General features: G+C 36.4%; 1 protein-coding gene across 1 annotated transcript; it reads left to right on the forward strand.

The window, feature by feature from the left end:
- Positions 1 to 8211: 8211 nt before the first annotated feature.
- On the forward strand, positions 8212 to 12990 carry LOC108994713 (condensin-2 complex subunit H2). The gene is made up of 11 exons (XM_018970039.2): positions 8212 to 8550; positions 8662 to 8761; positions 9331 to 9437; positions 9511 to 9653; positions 9776 to 10208; positions 10306 to 10481; positions 10554 to 10730; positions 10823 to 10918; positions 11644 to 11745; positions 11892 to 12050; positions 12313 to 12990. Exons 1-11 carry the CDS (start codon positions 8382 to 8384, stop codon positions 12673 to 12675), a joined length of 2025 nt encoding a protein of 674 aa, XP_018825584.1. The 5' UTR covers positions 8212 to 8381; the 3' UTR covers positions 12676 to 12990.
- Positions 12991 to 13351: the final 361 nt, after the last annotated feature.

Consider the following 13351-nt stretch of genomic DNA (forward strand, 5'->3'; position numbering starts at 1 on the left):
TTATTATATTATAGATTGTTAGATTGTGAAAATAAAAATGAATATGATTTGTTGGAGGTTATTGAAGATTATGAAAATAAAATAAAAATTAATTAAATAATATAAATAATAAAAAATAATAATAATTTATTATTATAAAGAGTGTGATGAATAATTTAATATAGACTTCAAATTTTAAATGATTAATTAAAATTTAAAAAATTATATATTAATTAAAATTTAAAAAATAAAATGACAAATTCAATACTAATGCTCTTATGCATCTATCACTCTCCTATTTAACATCCTCAAGTTCGGTACTATATATTAGGGGTGTGTAAAATTTCGAGAATTCCGACTCCGTCCGACCTCCACTCCGATGCCGACTCCGACGGAGTCGGAGTTGTCGGAATTCGGAGTCGGAATTCGGAGTGACTCCGAATTTTTTTTTTTAAACCCAGCTGTAAAACGACGTCGTTTTGGAGCTGGGTTTAAAAAAAAATATATTGAACGACACCGTTCAACTTAATATGGAACGGCGTCGTTTCGGAAGTTCCTTCTTGAAGGGGCTTCTTCTTCAGCATTCCGTTCCTCTTCCTTTTCACTTCTTCTTCTTCCTTCTTCACTTCTTCTTCCTCCTTCACTTCTCTCTCGCGTCTCCCGTCCCAGTGACTGAACCAGTGAACCCTCCGTTTCGCGTTCTTCAGAACACCGTTCGTCGTTGCTCCTCCCTGCCGCCGTCCCTCTGTTCAGCTTCCAGCCTTCCACCTACGGTGAGCCCTAAATTTAATTCAAGCACGTCTCTTATGAATTGGAGCCAGCAGTTGTGATTCTTGTGTATTAAAAATTCAATATAGTCCCCAACGGCCAACACGGCGCTAAAAAACATGAATTTTACATTGTTTTGAAGACTTGCGCTCGAGCGAGGTGTCGAGCGCAAGTCGAGCGCACGTTGTATTGAACATTGGCTCGAGCGATATGTCGAGCGGAAGTCAAGCGAACCTCTCTGGAAGAGTTCTGCTCGAGCGCTACGAGCGCTCATCGAGCGGAAGAGTTCTCTCGAGCGCTACGTCGAGCGCTCATCGAGCGAAACTCTCTGTATGGATTCTGCTCGAGCGCGACGTCGAGCGCAGGTCGAGCGATCCTCTCTGTATGGATTATGCTCGAGCGCCACGTCGAGCGCACGTCGAGCGAACCTCTCTGGATGGATTCTGCTCGAGCTCCACGTCGAGCGAACCTCTCTATATGAGTTCTGCTCGAGCGCCACTTCGAGCGCACATCGAACGAACCTTTCTGGATGGGTTCTGCTCGAGCGCTATGTCGAGCGCACGTCGAGCGAACCTCTCTGTATGGCGCTCGAGCGCACGTCGAGCGAACCCATCTGGATGGGTTCGTCTGAGTCAAGCGCACATCAACCGAACCTCAATGTAATAATACATCGATACATGTATTATTATGATACAATAATACATGTCCTATTGTATAATACAATAGCCTAGTTTATTTTTAAACTAATTTTTTGCTTCTAATTTAATTTTTTCAGCTTCATTGATTGTGATATGGATTCTAGACATAGTGGAGATGATCGTCCACAAGGGGATGTGGCGGATGCCAATGCTACAACTCCTACACCAGTGGGTACTTCCACCCCTAGAGCCACATCTAGGGCAGCTACATTTAGAGCAGCTACATCTTGTGCGAGTAGTCGACTCCCACTCCCACTCCCAGTTCATATAGAGGATGAAGATATGTTCAACGAGGAGGAGGAGATGCCCATTGAGCAAGATCAACCACCACGACCTTCTAAAAAGAGGTCGTGGACATGGGAGCATTTCACTAAAATTCCTGGTGAAATTGCGAACCCAGTGGCAAGATGCCATTACTGTGGATCACTTTGTGGATGCCATTCGAAGAAGTAAGGTACCAGTGTGTTAAGAGCACATCTAAATGGTTGCCAACGATATAAGATAGCGAATGGATTGCAAGCCACTGATCAGACCAATCTCAGTTACCAAACTTCTACAGCCACTGATGGTACACAGACTAAGAAATTGGTCATCCCTTAATACAGTGAGAAGATGTTGAGGGACATGCTTGCAGAGATGATAATTACTGATGAGATGCCATTTACCACAGTCGAGAAAAGAGGCTTTCGAAAGTTTCTAAATTTTGTTGAGCCACGATTTCTCATTCCATCACGGTATACAGTGATGCGAGATTGTATGAAGAGGCATGCGAAGGACAAGGAGGAGATGAGGAAGATGTTTATTACCACTGGCCAGAGAGTGTCTTTTACGACTGACACATGGACTTCCATACAAAACGTCTGCTACATGTGTATCACAGCACACTACATTGACAGTGAGTGGATTTTGCATAAAAAAATTATTGGTTTTAAAGAAATTGTGGATCATAAAGGTACATCCATTGGGGCGAAGATGGATGATTGTTTAAAGGACTGGGGAATTCGAAAAGTGCTGTGTATTACAGTTGACAATGCCAGTGCGAATGAAACAGCAATTGATTGGTTTAAGCGGAACACGACGGTGAGAGATGATGTCATTCGGGCCCACGAGTTTATTCACGTTCGATGCTGTGCTCATATCATTAACCTCATAGTTGTTGAGGGATTAAAAGAGGTTCATGATTCCATAACCCGAGTCCGCAACATTGTACGATATGTGAGGGGTTCCCCTCAAAGGCTTGCCAAGTTTAAGGCAATAGCAGAAGATTTGAAGATTGAATGTTCTAGTATGCTGTGCTTGGACGTTCCGACTCGATGGAATTCTACATACATGATGTTGGATGTGGCACAGAAGTACCAAAAAGCATTCGAGCGGATGGAGGTCGAGGATGGGGGCCTGAGGTATGCTTTGTTGGAGCCAGCAGGACAGGGGCTCGGTGCGCCAGACGCACATGATTGGACCAGTGTGAGTTATTTTGTTGAATTTTTAAGAACTTTTTATGAGATAACCATGCGACTATCTGGATCCAAATATACGACTGCGAACTCATTTTTCAGTGAGCTCTCGGAGCTTCACTTCCAGTTGGAAAATAGTTGTACTGACTCTGCTGGATTGTTATCTGATATGGCTACGAGGATGAAGATCAAATATGATAAATATTGGGGGAATATTGAGAAGATAAATAGATTGCTATTTGTGGCTGTGATCCTTGACCCCCGAGTTAAGTTGGCCGTTCTAGAATTTTGGGTAAATTCCGTCCTCGGGGCAGTGAAGGCTGGAGAGTTTATTAGATTGCTAAAAAGTGATGTTGATGACTTATATCATCACTACAGTACTAGTGCTCAGCCTTCATCCGCAGTTGGTAGCTCCTCACATTCGAGGCCGACAGGATCGACAGTTTCCTCAGGTGATACTGACCCATCTGTAGGGGTTAGAGGCAATCGTGTTATACGGCAGTATCATCAACTCATGTCAATAAGGAATATTATGCATTGTACATCTGAGGTTGAACGATATTTTATGGAAGCTGTCGAGGCACCTAGTGATGTATTTCAGTTATTAACTTGGTGGAAAGTTAATTCCACCAAGTATCCAGTCCTTTCCCGTGTGGCCCGAGATGTGCTAGCCATTCCTGTCACTACGGTTGCCTCAGAGTCGGCATTTAGCACTGGAGGTCGCGTGTTGGATGCTTATCGGAGTTCATTGTCACCGTCAACCGTGGAGGCCCTCGTTTGCACACAGAATTGGATAAGTGAAACGCCCATTGGACTAGATACCGTTGGCGTTGATGCCGAGAGCTATAGGCTTGAATCGGGTAAGTTTATATGCTTTTAAATGATGATTTAATTATTTTTAATGTTTCTAACTTCTACTTTTTATGATTTTCTAGATCTAATTATGAACCCTAACATAATTACTGATGATTGAGAGTTTGGAACGGACGCTACTTGAGAGTTGGGATGGAGTTGAGAGAACTTCCTTTCTTGGTAAGAATCAAATTATTCTTTTACCGTATATAATTTTTTATTATCAATTTTTTTTCATCTATTGATTGCTACTTTCTATCTTCATTTCAGGCGTGACCAATGGAACATTGGGGTTTGAGTGAAACCCGTGTTTAATTTTTATATAGTTATATTTCAAGACTGAGTCATATTGTTATTACGTTATAAATGAGACTGTTATAACTTATGGCTGCATCATACATGTTATTTACTTTTTAAACTATTTATATAGTTATATTTATGTACTTATATCCCGAGCAAATACGTGGGATAAGTACTCTTTATTCTATAATTTCTATTAGTACTTATCCATCCTCTCTCAAAAGTTTATAATTTATTATCCAACTGAAATTAATCGAATTATACAAATTCGTACCATCATTATTTTCTATAAAATTTTAAATTTGTATAATTTTCAACTCATGAGTCATGAGCACTTTTAATGCTAAATTTCAGGCGGACATAAAACAAATTAAAGATATAATCAAAATTCAGTAACAAAATCAGAACGAATATTTAAATTATTGAAAACTCTTGAATAAACCAAATATTTGTAGATGGTTCACTTTTAAAAAAATATCTATATGTTGCCCACTATCTGAAATGAAATTGAACAACAAAATTTAAATAATAATAAAAAAAAAATCTGAAATTGAGTTCGGAGTCGGAGCTCTGACCTCCGTTCGGAACTCCCTCCGAACTCCAGTCGGAGTTCCGATCGGAGGTCGGAGCTCCGACCTCCGATCGGAATCGGACTCCGACTACGTTCGGAGTCGGAGTCGGAGGGGAACTTTCGCTCCGACTTTTGTCGGAGTCGGAGGTCGGAAATGACAACTCCGACTCCGTCGGAGTCAGAGCCCACCCCTACTATATATCTATGAAAGGTCCTCGGTCCTTGTAATTAATTAAGTAAGCCCACACTGTTTAAAAAAAAAAAAAAAAAAGTAAGCCCACACATGACAAACACACCCTCATCTAGAAAAATTATTATTTGTAAATTCACTTATTGACACATCTAGTACCCCATTGTTGGAAAAATCTTTTACATCAACTTACATAATATATATATATATAAATATATATATTTATATATATTTATTTATTGTTTACTTTTCATAATAATAAAAAATTCCGCCGCCTATGATGTGTTCACACGTACCGATCGACTTGTTAATGATAGGATTTGTTTCATATGTCGAGTAACTAGGATCGTTAACGATTAGGTTTGATCCGATTTTGTATATTTAGATCTCGATATATACCAATTTTAAAAATAAAAAAATTGATATTAGACTGATTTATTATTGAAATTGAAACTTTTTTTTTTATTTTACGGATTATCTATATTAATAATAAAATGATATTTACATATACTAAACTATTAATTTATTTATAATATAGTAAAAGTACACTATTTTATAATAATTAACGCATACTAGTATAGTATTGAATTTAACTATAGTGTATATAAGTTCTAGACTTTTTATATAAATATATATGATGAAATGTGTAAAAGTGTATTTATAAAAAGAATATATATTATAATTTATTATGTCAAAAATGTATTTATATATCCTTTATTTATATATATATATCAAAATAAGTTTATATTAATAACTTAATATTAATATTTATGTTTGATAATAAAATTTATATGTTCTATCAAATGTTATATTATATTTTTAGTTTTATATTATAAGATTAATAGACTTGAATAATAAGATTAGAATTTCATATTATATTAATTATCAATTTAACATATAATATATATAATATAATATAAAAATTATAAATATATATACCGGTCTGGTTTGGTTTAAACTAATTTTTAAAATATTAAAATTGGTACTGCACCAATTTAAGATCGGTTTCAATTCTTAAGAACCAATATCTCACCGAATGGTTTACAAATCAAACCAAATCTACCAGTCCAGTTCAACTGATTTTTTATTTTATTTTTTACGTCCCAAAGAGTAACCAGGACAATATAATGAATAATTACGTACCATCCTCCTTAATTAGACCTTTAACTCTAACTCACTCTATTTTTTTTTACAAGTCTCATGAAATAAGTTCTCATTTGTATAGCTATTTCTATTTTTTATTAATTATTATATGCTAAAAAATAGATGAATGCAATTATTTAATTTATATCATGATAGTTTCCTCACGTGCAGTTTGGAACATACTTTCTTTTATAAATGATAAATGATATTTGCAATCATACATAGAGTGCGTTAGGGTCACATACTTCTTTTAAAAAAATAAATAAATATGAAATCCACATGAAAAAGTTAATTTTTTAACAGAGAACTTCATTTTTTTTCAAAATGAGTATGCAGTACTTGCATAACCCATAACTATATCTAATATTATTCTTATAGAGATTTTGTTCATTCTTGCCTACCACTTGAGTTAACTATTAGGTAGTTTTGGAATGTTAGACTCATGAACATGCGATACTCTCATTTTATTTTAAGATGGGCACATCATTAAAAAGAACGGTTCAATACTAAAGTAATCTTTGTAGTTGGCCCACAAGATGGATTAATGCCTCAACTTTAATTTTGAACTTCTTATTTTCTAAAACTAAACTTTGATCAAATCAATCTGTCCGTTAATCTACGGTTAAAAAATCAGTCAAAATAACACGTTAGTACCATTGAATTGCAATTATGTGTCGATTGTAAAATTAAAAAACTATTTCAATACTTAAACCCCAAGTTTTAAAATGGAAAACTCTACTCCCAACGAGGATATTCATCGAATTTTTGTACAGAATTTTTTTTTTTACTTAACGATTAAAGAAGTATTTTTAATGAGCTTATGATTTTTTATTTTTTTTAAAAAAAATGTTTAAAGTGATTTTAAAAGTGCTTGAAAAAAAAGAAAAAAAAATTTACATTAATTGGTAGAAAACTTCAGTAGACTAATCGGTGGCCCTAGCACCACTCTTTTAAAACCACATATCTATACTTTGATGCTGAGCAATTTTTTGCAACCACCAGCGGCCACCTGATTTGGTCAGTTGCCACCTTGTGAGTTGTCAGAAAATCACTCTAAGGCGGGATGTCAGCCAACCATCTCCGCACTAGAGCAGATTAGTCGGAAATCTATTGGCATCTGCCAAAGACCACTAGTGGCTACTAGATCAAACTTAAATATGGATCAAACTATGTGTGAGGCTGCGTTTGAATATTAAGGTGATCTTAAATGATTTGGGTTAATATGTGAATAATAATATTTTGTGAGTCTCAATGATTTTTTTTTTTTTTTTGAGTTGGAGGAGGGAGTTTCGAACTCCAGACCTCTATTTTAGAGGTTGAAGGTTATGCCAATTAGGTCACAGCCTTTGGCTCATAGAAATGTGTTTGAATGTAAAATACTAATATATGTGTTTAAATGTATAAAGTATGTTGGGATGAGTTTAATTTTTTTATGAAAAATTGAAAAAGTAGCGAGTGATCTAATAAGTGATTCGTTTGAGGCGAGTTGAGATCACCCAACCAACCAATAGCTTAATTTCCAAACCAATTGGATGCATGGTGGCAATGACCCACTCCAGGCCGAGGTAAAAATGGCAACCCCACCCATGGTAGTCGTAGACCACTTCAAGCCACCTTGCATGTGGTGGCCAGCCGCAAGCCTTAGGATGCCGAAACACCAATGTGGTTGAAGTCCAATTTTCTTTAATTTAAATATTTTCTTGGTATGATCTTGTGGTGACCACTTTATTCATCCACAAAAATTTGACAGTCAACTTCTAATTTGAGAGTGTAAATAGGCATTTTAAAATACATTCTATTTTAAAATAAATTTATATTAGGATAGAACGAAAATACCACATTTTCTATACTTTAAGAATAATTATTAATTTTTTCTTCCATTAAGTCTTTTTTTTTCACAACACTTCTCAATTTATCTCATCTCATATCATCTAATTATTACAATTTTTTATATAAAATAAAATAAAAATTCAAATTTTTTAATTTTAAAATAAAAATAATATTAAAAAAATATTTTTAATAATATTTTTTAATTTTTAATTTTTATATCAATTTATTTTATTTTATCTGTAAAAACAAACGAGATTGAAGATAGAAATAGGCAAAATTCCTTCCAACGTTTATGGGTTCTTTCTGGGCCATTTCAGCCCAATAGGTAAAAAACTCCCAAGAGGCCCACTTTTCTACGAGCGAGCGGGAAAACGGCAATTTTGAACCCTACCGGCCTACCCCTTCTGTGAATCTGTGACCATATGCTTGAATCGGATTCTTTGAATTTCTCGCACTTTCTCTTCCATTTTCGTTAGAAACTATCAAAAGCCCAAATCGTCCATTATCGGATTTTCCCCGTCCAAACTCGAAACCTAGTATTTCCCTAATGAAATTCGGCACCGCTATAATGCACGACCGTATCCTCTCTGCAGAAGATGACTAATCCTCGAGAAGAACCAAGCGGCTTCCATACGGTGCATCCGGAGCGTGACCTGGAGTCTAATTGGGAGGTGGACCTCGCCAACAGACTCGAAGAGTACTTGTTGAAGATTTGCTCCGGTGAGATCCCAGAAGACGGTCAAGTCCCAATCAATTTCGCCGAAGGTTACTTTTCCAGTTTGTGCATTCCAGTTTTTTTAATAAATTTTTGTTTTTGGTTTAAGAAATTGGAAAGTTCATTAGTTTTCTGAGTTTGGTGTTATATGTGAAATGTAGCTGCTTTGCTACTTCAGGGTTCGGTGCAGGTGTATAGTCGAAAGGTCGAATACCTCTATTCTTTGGTTTTGCGTGCTTTGGAGTTCCTTTCTGAGAAGAGGTTTGCGTCATATACTCTTTATTTTTCAAATTTTTAAGATTCTTTAGGTTAGATTATTCTGTAACTTTCGGGTAATTGTGGGTTGTACGTGTAGTTGAATCAAGTTTGCTGCTTTTCGTTGTATACCTCTAACTGCTTAAAATCTAATCTTCATTTTTGGCCAAATGGACTGGGATATAATTTTTTTTACAAATATTTCTTATGCTTATGGGGCACCTCAAGAAGGCAAGGTCCTTCGCACTAGAGTAAACCCCCAGTACACGATTCAAAATCCATAATCATGTATCTGTTATGTGGGATCGAACTCAGGATGTCTGAGATATATATGTGATGTCTGAGTGGTCAAACGGCCTGCCCTTTGCTGTCTAAGTTCCCCTAAAAGGGCAGGTTCTTTGAACACTCAAACATCATGGGTTCAATTTTGCACTATAATTTCCCTTAAAATTTAATATAGCTAATCACAAAATATGAAATGACACTACATCTTTAGAAGCATGCCCCGCCACACAGAACTCAAGTTACAGCCATTTTATCAGTTGTGTTTCCGTTGCGTTATATTTACAATACAGGCAACAGGATCAGTTGGAGCACACATCAACCCAGCCTGAAGAAAGTGGTTTCCATTCAGTTGCTGATGTAGAAAATGATCTGTTTTGGGGCTTAGATGATGTCCAAGGTAGCATGTTACTCTGGATTTATCATCGAGAAGTTATATTGCAAACACAACTAAAACTTCTTTTCATTTACAGTGGAAGCCAAGAATTGCTTAGATAGTCCGACAGGCAAAGATGCTCCTTTCAAACACTTTTTGAAGCCCCCTGCAAATCTAGTTGTTCTTGAAGGTGATTGCTTAGACATTAGTGCTGATGGTGGGGAATTAGAGTCATATCTGGTACTGTAATTGCATCCATTTGTTATTTTATCAATGTGCATACTAGTTATAATCTAACCCTTGAATCATTTTTTTTTTTTTTATGAGTCTAACCCTTGAACCATACCTGTATATCGTTGCAGTTGGCCACCAATGATCTATACCAGGACTTTATTTTATTAGATCCATGTGATGCTGTAGCAGTTGATGAATTTTTTAAGGGAAATAAGGCTGGTAAAGGCCAGAATGGTACTCACAGAGGCAGCTCAGCTCGCAGGAGCTTCCAATCTCCTACAAGACATTCTGGAGGAACAGTGCATAAGTCATCTCTTAGAAAGAGCCAAGATGCTGGCATCAGTCAATTTCCTGGGCCTAATAGCAATTCTGATGTTAATAATAATAATGTTGGGGCAGATCCTCCTGCTTGTGAAAATTTAAATGGCAACAATTGGGGATTAGATATGGATGAAAGATATTCAGAACCTGGGGATTTTGATGATGAGGATGACAATGATCCTTGGAAGCCCTTGAATCCCCACGAACCTGGGAACTTGAAAGTGAAGCCTTTTAGAAAAGGTTGTTCAAAGATTTATTACTTTAGCTCGTTTTATTTACTCCTGCAATTTTCAACTGCAAGTAACATTGTATTTTTATTTTCTTCTTATTCTTGCAGTAAAAGCTTTTAAAAGGAATGGGTTTAATTCTTCAAAGGGAGCTTCTATAACTACAATTTTTCCGCTCGCTAGATTGCATGGCGCTATTAGTCCAGAGCTGACAGAAATCTGGGAGATGCGACATCAGGCTTTTGAAAGACAAAGGGAGTCCCAGTCTCCTCCATTATATGAAAAGGTAATGTTTTTCAAAGGTTGTATTAATTAAATTGGTCTGTATGGCTGATAATTCCTGATGTTCTAATTGCAGTTGCGTCAGTCACTTATAGATGGAGGGCATGAAACTTTTAATACCTTTTGTAATCCTGATGATGAGAAAGAGAACTATCACTATGATAGTGGGATCCCTGATTTTGGGGAACCTGATTTTGACGACTTGCCTGAGAATATGTGTATGCATGAAGATATACCTGTTCACAATGAAAAGGTTAGGCAGACCAGCAACATGATTGTGTAATATATATTCACAATAAAAGTAGTGAAATTTTTTAGAGTACTTATTTATTGATCTCTACACAGGGTGACGATGATGCTGCTCACGTTGATACCAATGAAGATTTTGGACAAGATCCAAATTCTCATACAAGCCTAGAAGATCTTTGTCGGTCTCACCTAGTAAGCAGAGTCCTCAACTTTGCCTCTGAGATATTACACAGTATATAGTTAAGTTGCATTTTGGAACTGCTAATTTGATACTTTTCTGGGGATCATCTTTCTCTCTCATTCTCTCCTGAGTTTTGCTAACGCATGTGGCCATATACATCAATACTTATCAGTTCTTTAACAATATTAGAATTTGGTTCAGTCTAGCTTCATTTTTAATGGATAAATGTTACAAATTAAAATCCGTTATACTTGTTAACTAGCCTCATTTTGTGGCTTGACAAATATCCACCCATAAGCTAGATTTTGGTATTTTGTGAAAGTGTCTCGTTTGCATTGACAATCAGAACATACAAGATTGTATAACTACTAGTCTAAAACAAGGGGTCACTTTCAAGTGCAGCTTTAACCTATGTATCTATGTACTTGTTAGGTTCCTGTTTCAGTTCAGTAGAATGTGAGCATTAATAATATCTGCTCTTTCTTTGTGGTAGGTTTTGAGGTTCTCAATTCTATGCAATCTTCTTTTCAGCAATTTTTGCAACTTCACTTTTGGTGTCTGTATGCTAAGTGTATTCTTGACTATTGCCTATTCCAGAAAACTGTGTTGCCAAAACAATGACTTGAAGCATTTAGATTATGGATGGAGTCTGGTTCTTTATAATTTCGCTGTCACTTGCACATTTGTTTCCCTTATATTTTTTTGCTCGGTTGGTTGACCATGTTTTCTCATGTAGGATGCTCTACTTGCTAGCATAGCCGAAACTGAGAATCAGACTGAATTGGCTGCCCGGGTTTTGACATGGAAACAGAAAATAGAGCACAACTTGGAGGAGCAAGTAAATTCTGTCGCTTTTGCTTCTCTTCTGTGTCATAATTAACTTTTTATTTGAGCATACATGATACAGTCAATGAGAATGCTAGTCAAATGTGTTTATTAAAGTTTCCTCGTAATATTTTTAACTAAGCCTTTGTGATTTTATAGGAATCATGCCCTCCATTTGATATACATGAGTATGGTGATAGTATTCTAGACAAACTATCCCTTGAAGCATGCAGTGGAGATGTCATGTCTTTTGGTGATGTGGTGAAGGGACAGGAGAAGTATGATGTGGCTCGAAGCTTTTCTGCGCTTCTTCAATTGGTAATAATACCTATCTATTAAGAGAAAAAAAAAATGTAACTCCATTATCAACAGAAACATCTGCCTGTTGTGCGTGGTATACTTTTGCAGAAATTGTTTCTAGATTAAATGTCAAATAATTAAATCCTAGTTTGAATCTTAAAAATGGTTTTATACCACTTTCCAAATTTCTGTTATAATCTCGTACGATGATGAAATGATTCCAAAAGTAGATACCACTTGCTCTCTGGAGGAATAAGAATTCAGTTCATGTGATTTTCAGGTAAACAATGGAGATGTTGGTCTAGATAGGAGTGGATGTGATGGCAAGTCTATATGTCACACTGATGTGAATCCTTTTCACATTCGTCTCCTCAGCCATGACAAGAAGAGAGAGGAAACACTACTCCGGGAAACAAAAAAGAGAGCTAAATCTCCAACTGGGAAAGAATGCACCAAAAGCAACATGGACAAGTCCAGAAAAGAGAAACTTTCAGTTGTACGTTCGTCCTCTAGGGGATATAGATCAAATTGCAAGTTTTCTGGGAAGCTAGGAACAATCGGCAGTGTACGGTGCACTCCTGAAGGCAAGAGGAGACGAAGGTCAAGATTTACTGAGCCAGTTGACCTACACTCTGCAGGGTAAAAATGACACCATCAATAAGTTGGCCACTCTTCTATATTAATCGCGATTCAGCACTTGTTGGATTGCTTGAGTTCTCTCGTAGGTACCTCATCGTTGTAGTTCTAGTTAACCATGATCAGCCGTTGCCTGTACTCTTTTTCCATTAACCTTATTTCATGTATGTTCTTGTAAGTAGATGGTGTAATTTTATCAATGTGCAACGATTTTATTTTAGGGTATGAAAGAAGACCTAACTCAATGGGAAGACCTTGGATGTTCACAAATCAACACCTCCTTTCATTCCCAATGTGATTGAGAACTAATATCAAGATGTTATTTATAGTTCTACAAATCCTTTTAACATGTTTCATGCATTCCTTTCATTCCTCTGATTCAATTGGTTAGGGTAGACCCATGTTATAGATTTTGAGCAATAGTTCCATTGGGCTTACTAGTTTGTTCATTAAGAAAAGTTTCATTTAACAAATCAAATATATCACAGATGTTCCATCTATCATCATATCAGCTATGATCAGCGCGGTGTCACAATAAGCTGTGTGCATGTATATTGTATACACCAGCATGCAAGTAGAAGAACTCGTGCATGGGTGTACAAAAAGTATGCAAATTAATTGTCATACTAAATAGGTTTTACAATAAGCAACTGATTGTGGTCCTGCATGAGTTTCTAGTGTGC

This window comes from Juglans regia, chromosome 12, assembly GCF_001411555.2.
Source record: "Juglans regia cultivar Chandler chromosome 12, Walnut 2.0, whole genome shotgun sequence".
NCBI classification, from domain to species: domain Eukaryota; kingdom Viridiplantae; phylum Streptophyta; class Magnoliopsida; order Fagales; family Juglandaceae; genus Juglans; species Juglans regia.

Bases quoted from the DNA above. Each gene is read 5' to 3' on its own strand.
- LOC108994713 (XM_018970039.2), top strand. From the start codon at position 8,382: ATGACTAATCCTCGAGAAGAACCAAGCGGCTTCCATACGGTGCATCCG. The intron at 8,762-9,330 runs GTTTGCGTCATA...TTTACAATACAG, and splicing joins GAGTTCCTTTCTGAGAAGAG to GCAACAGGATCAGTTGGAGC. The intron at 11,746-11,891 runs GTAAATTCTGTC...GTGATTTTATAG, and splicing joins AGCACAACTTGGAGGAGCAA to GAATCATGCCCTCCATTTGA.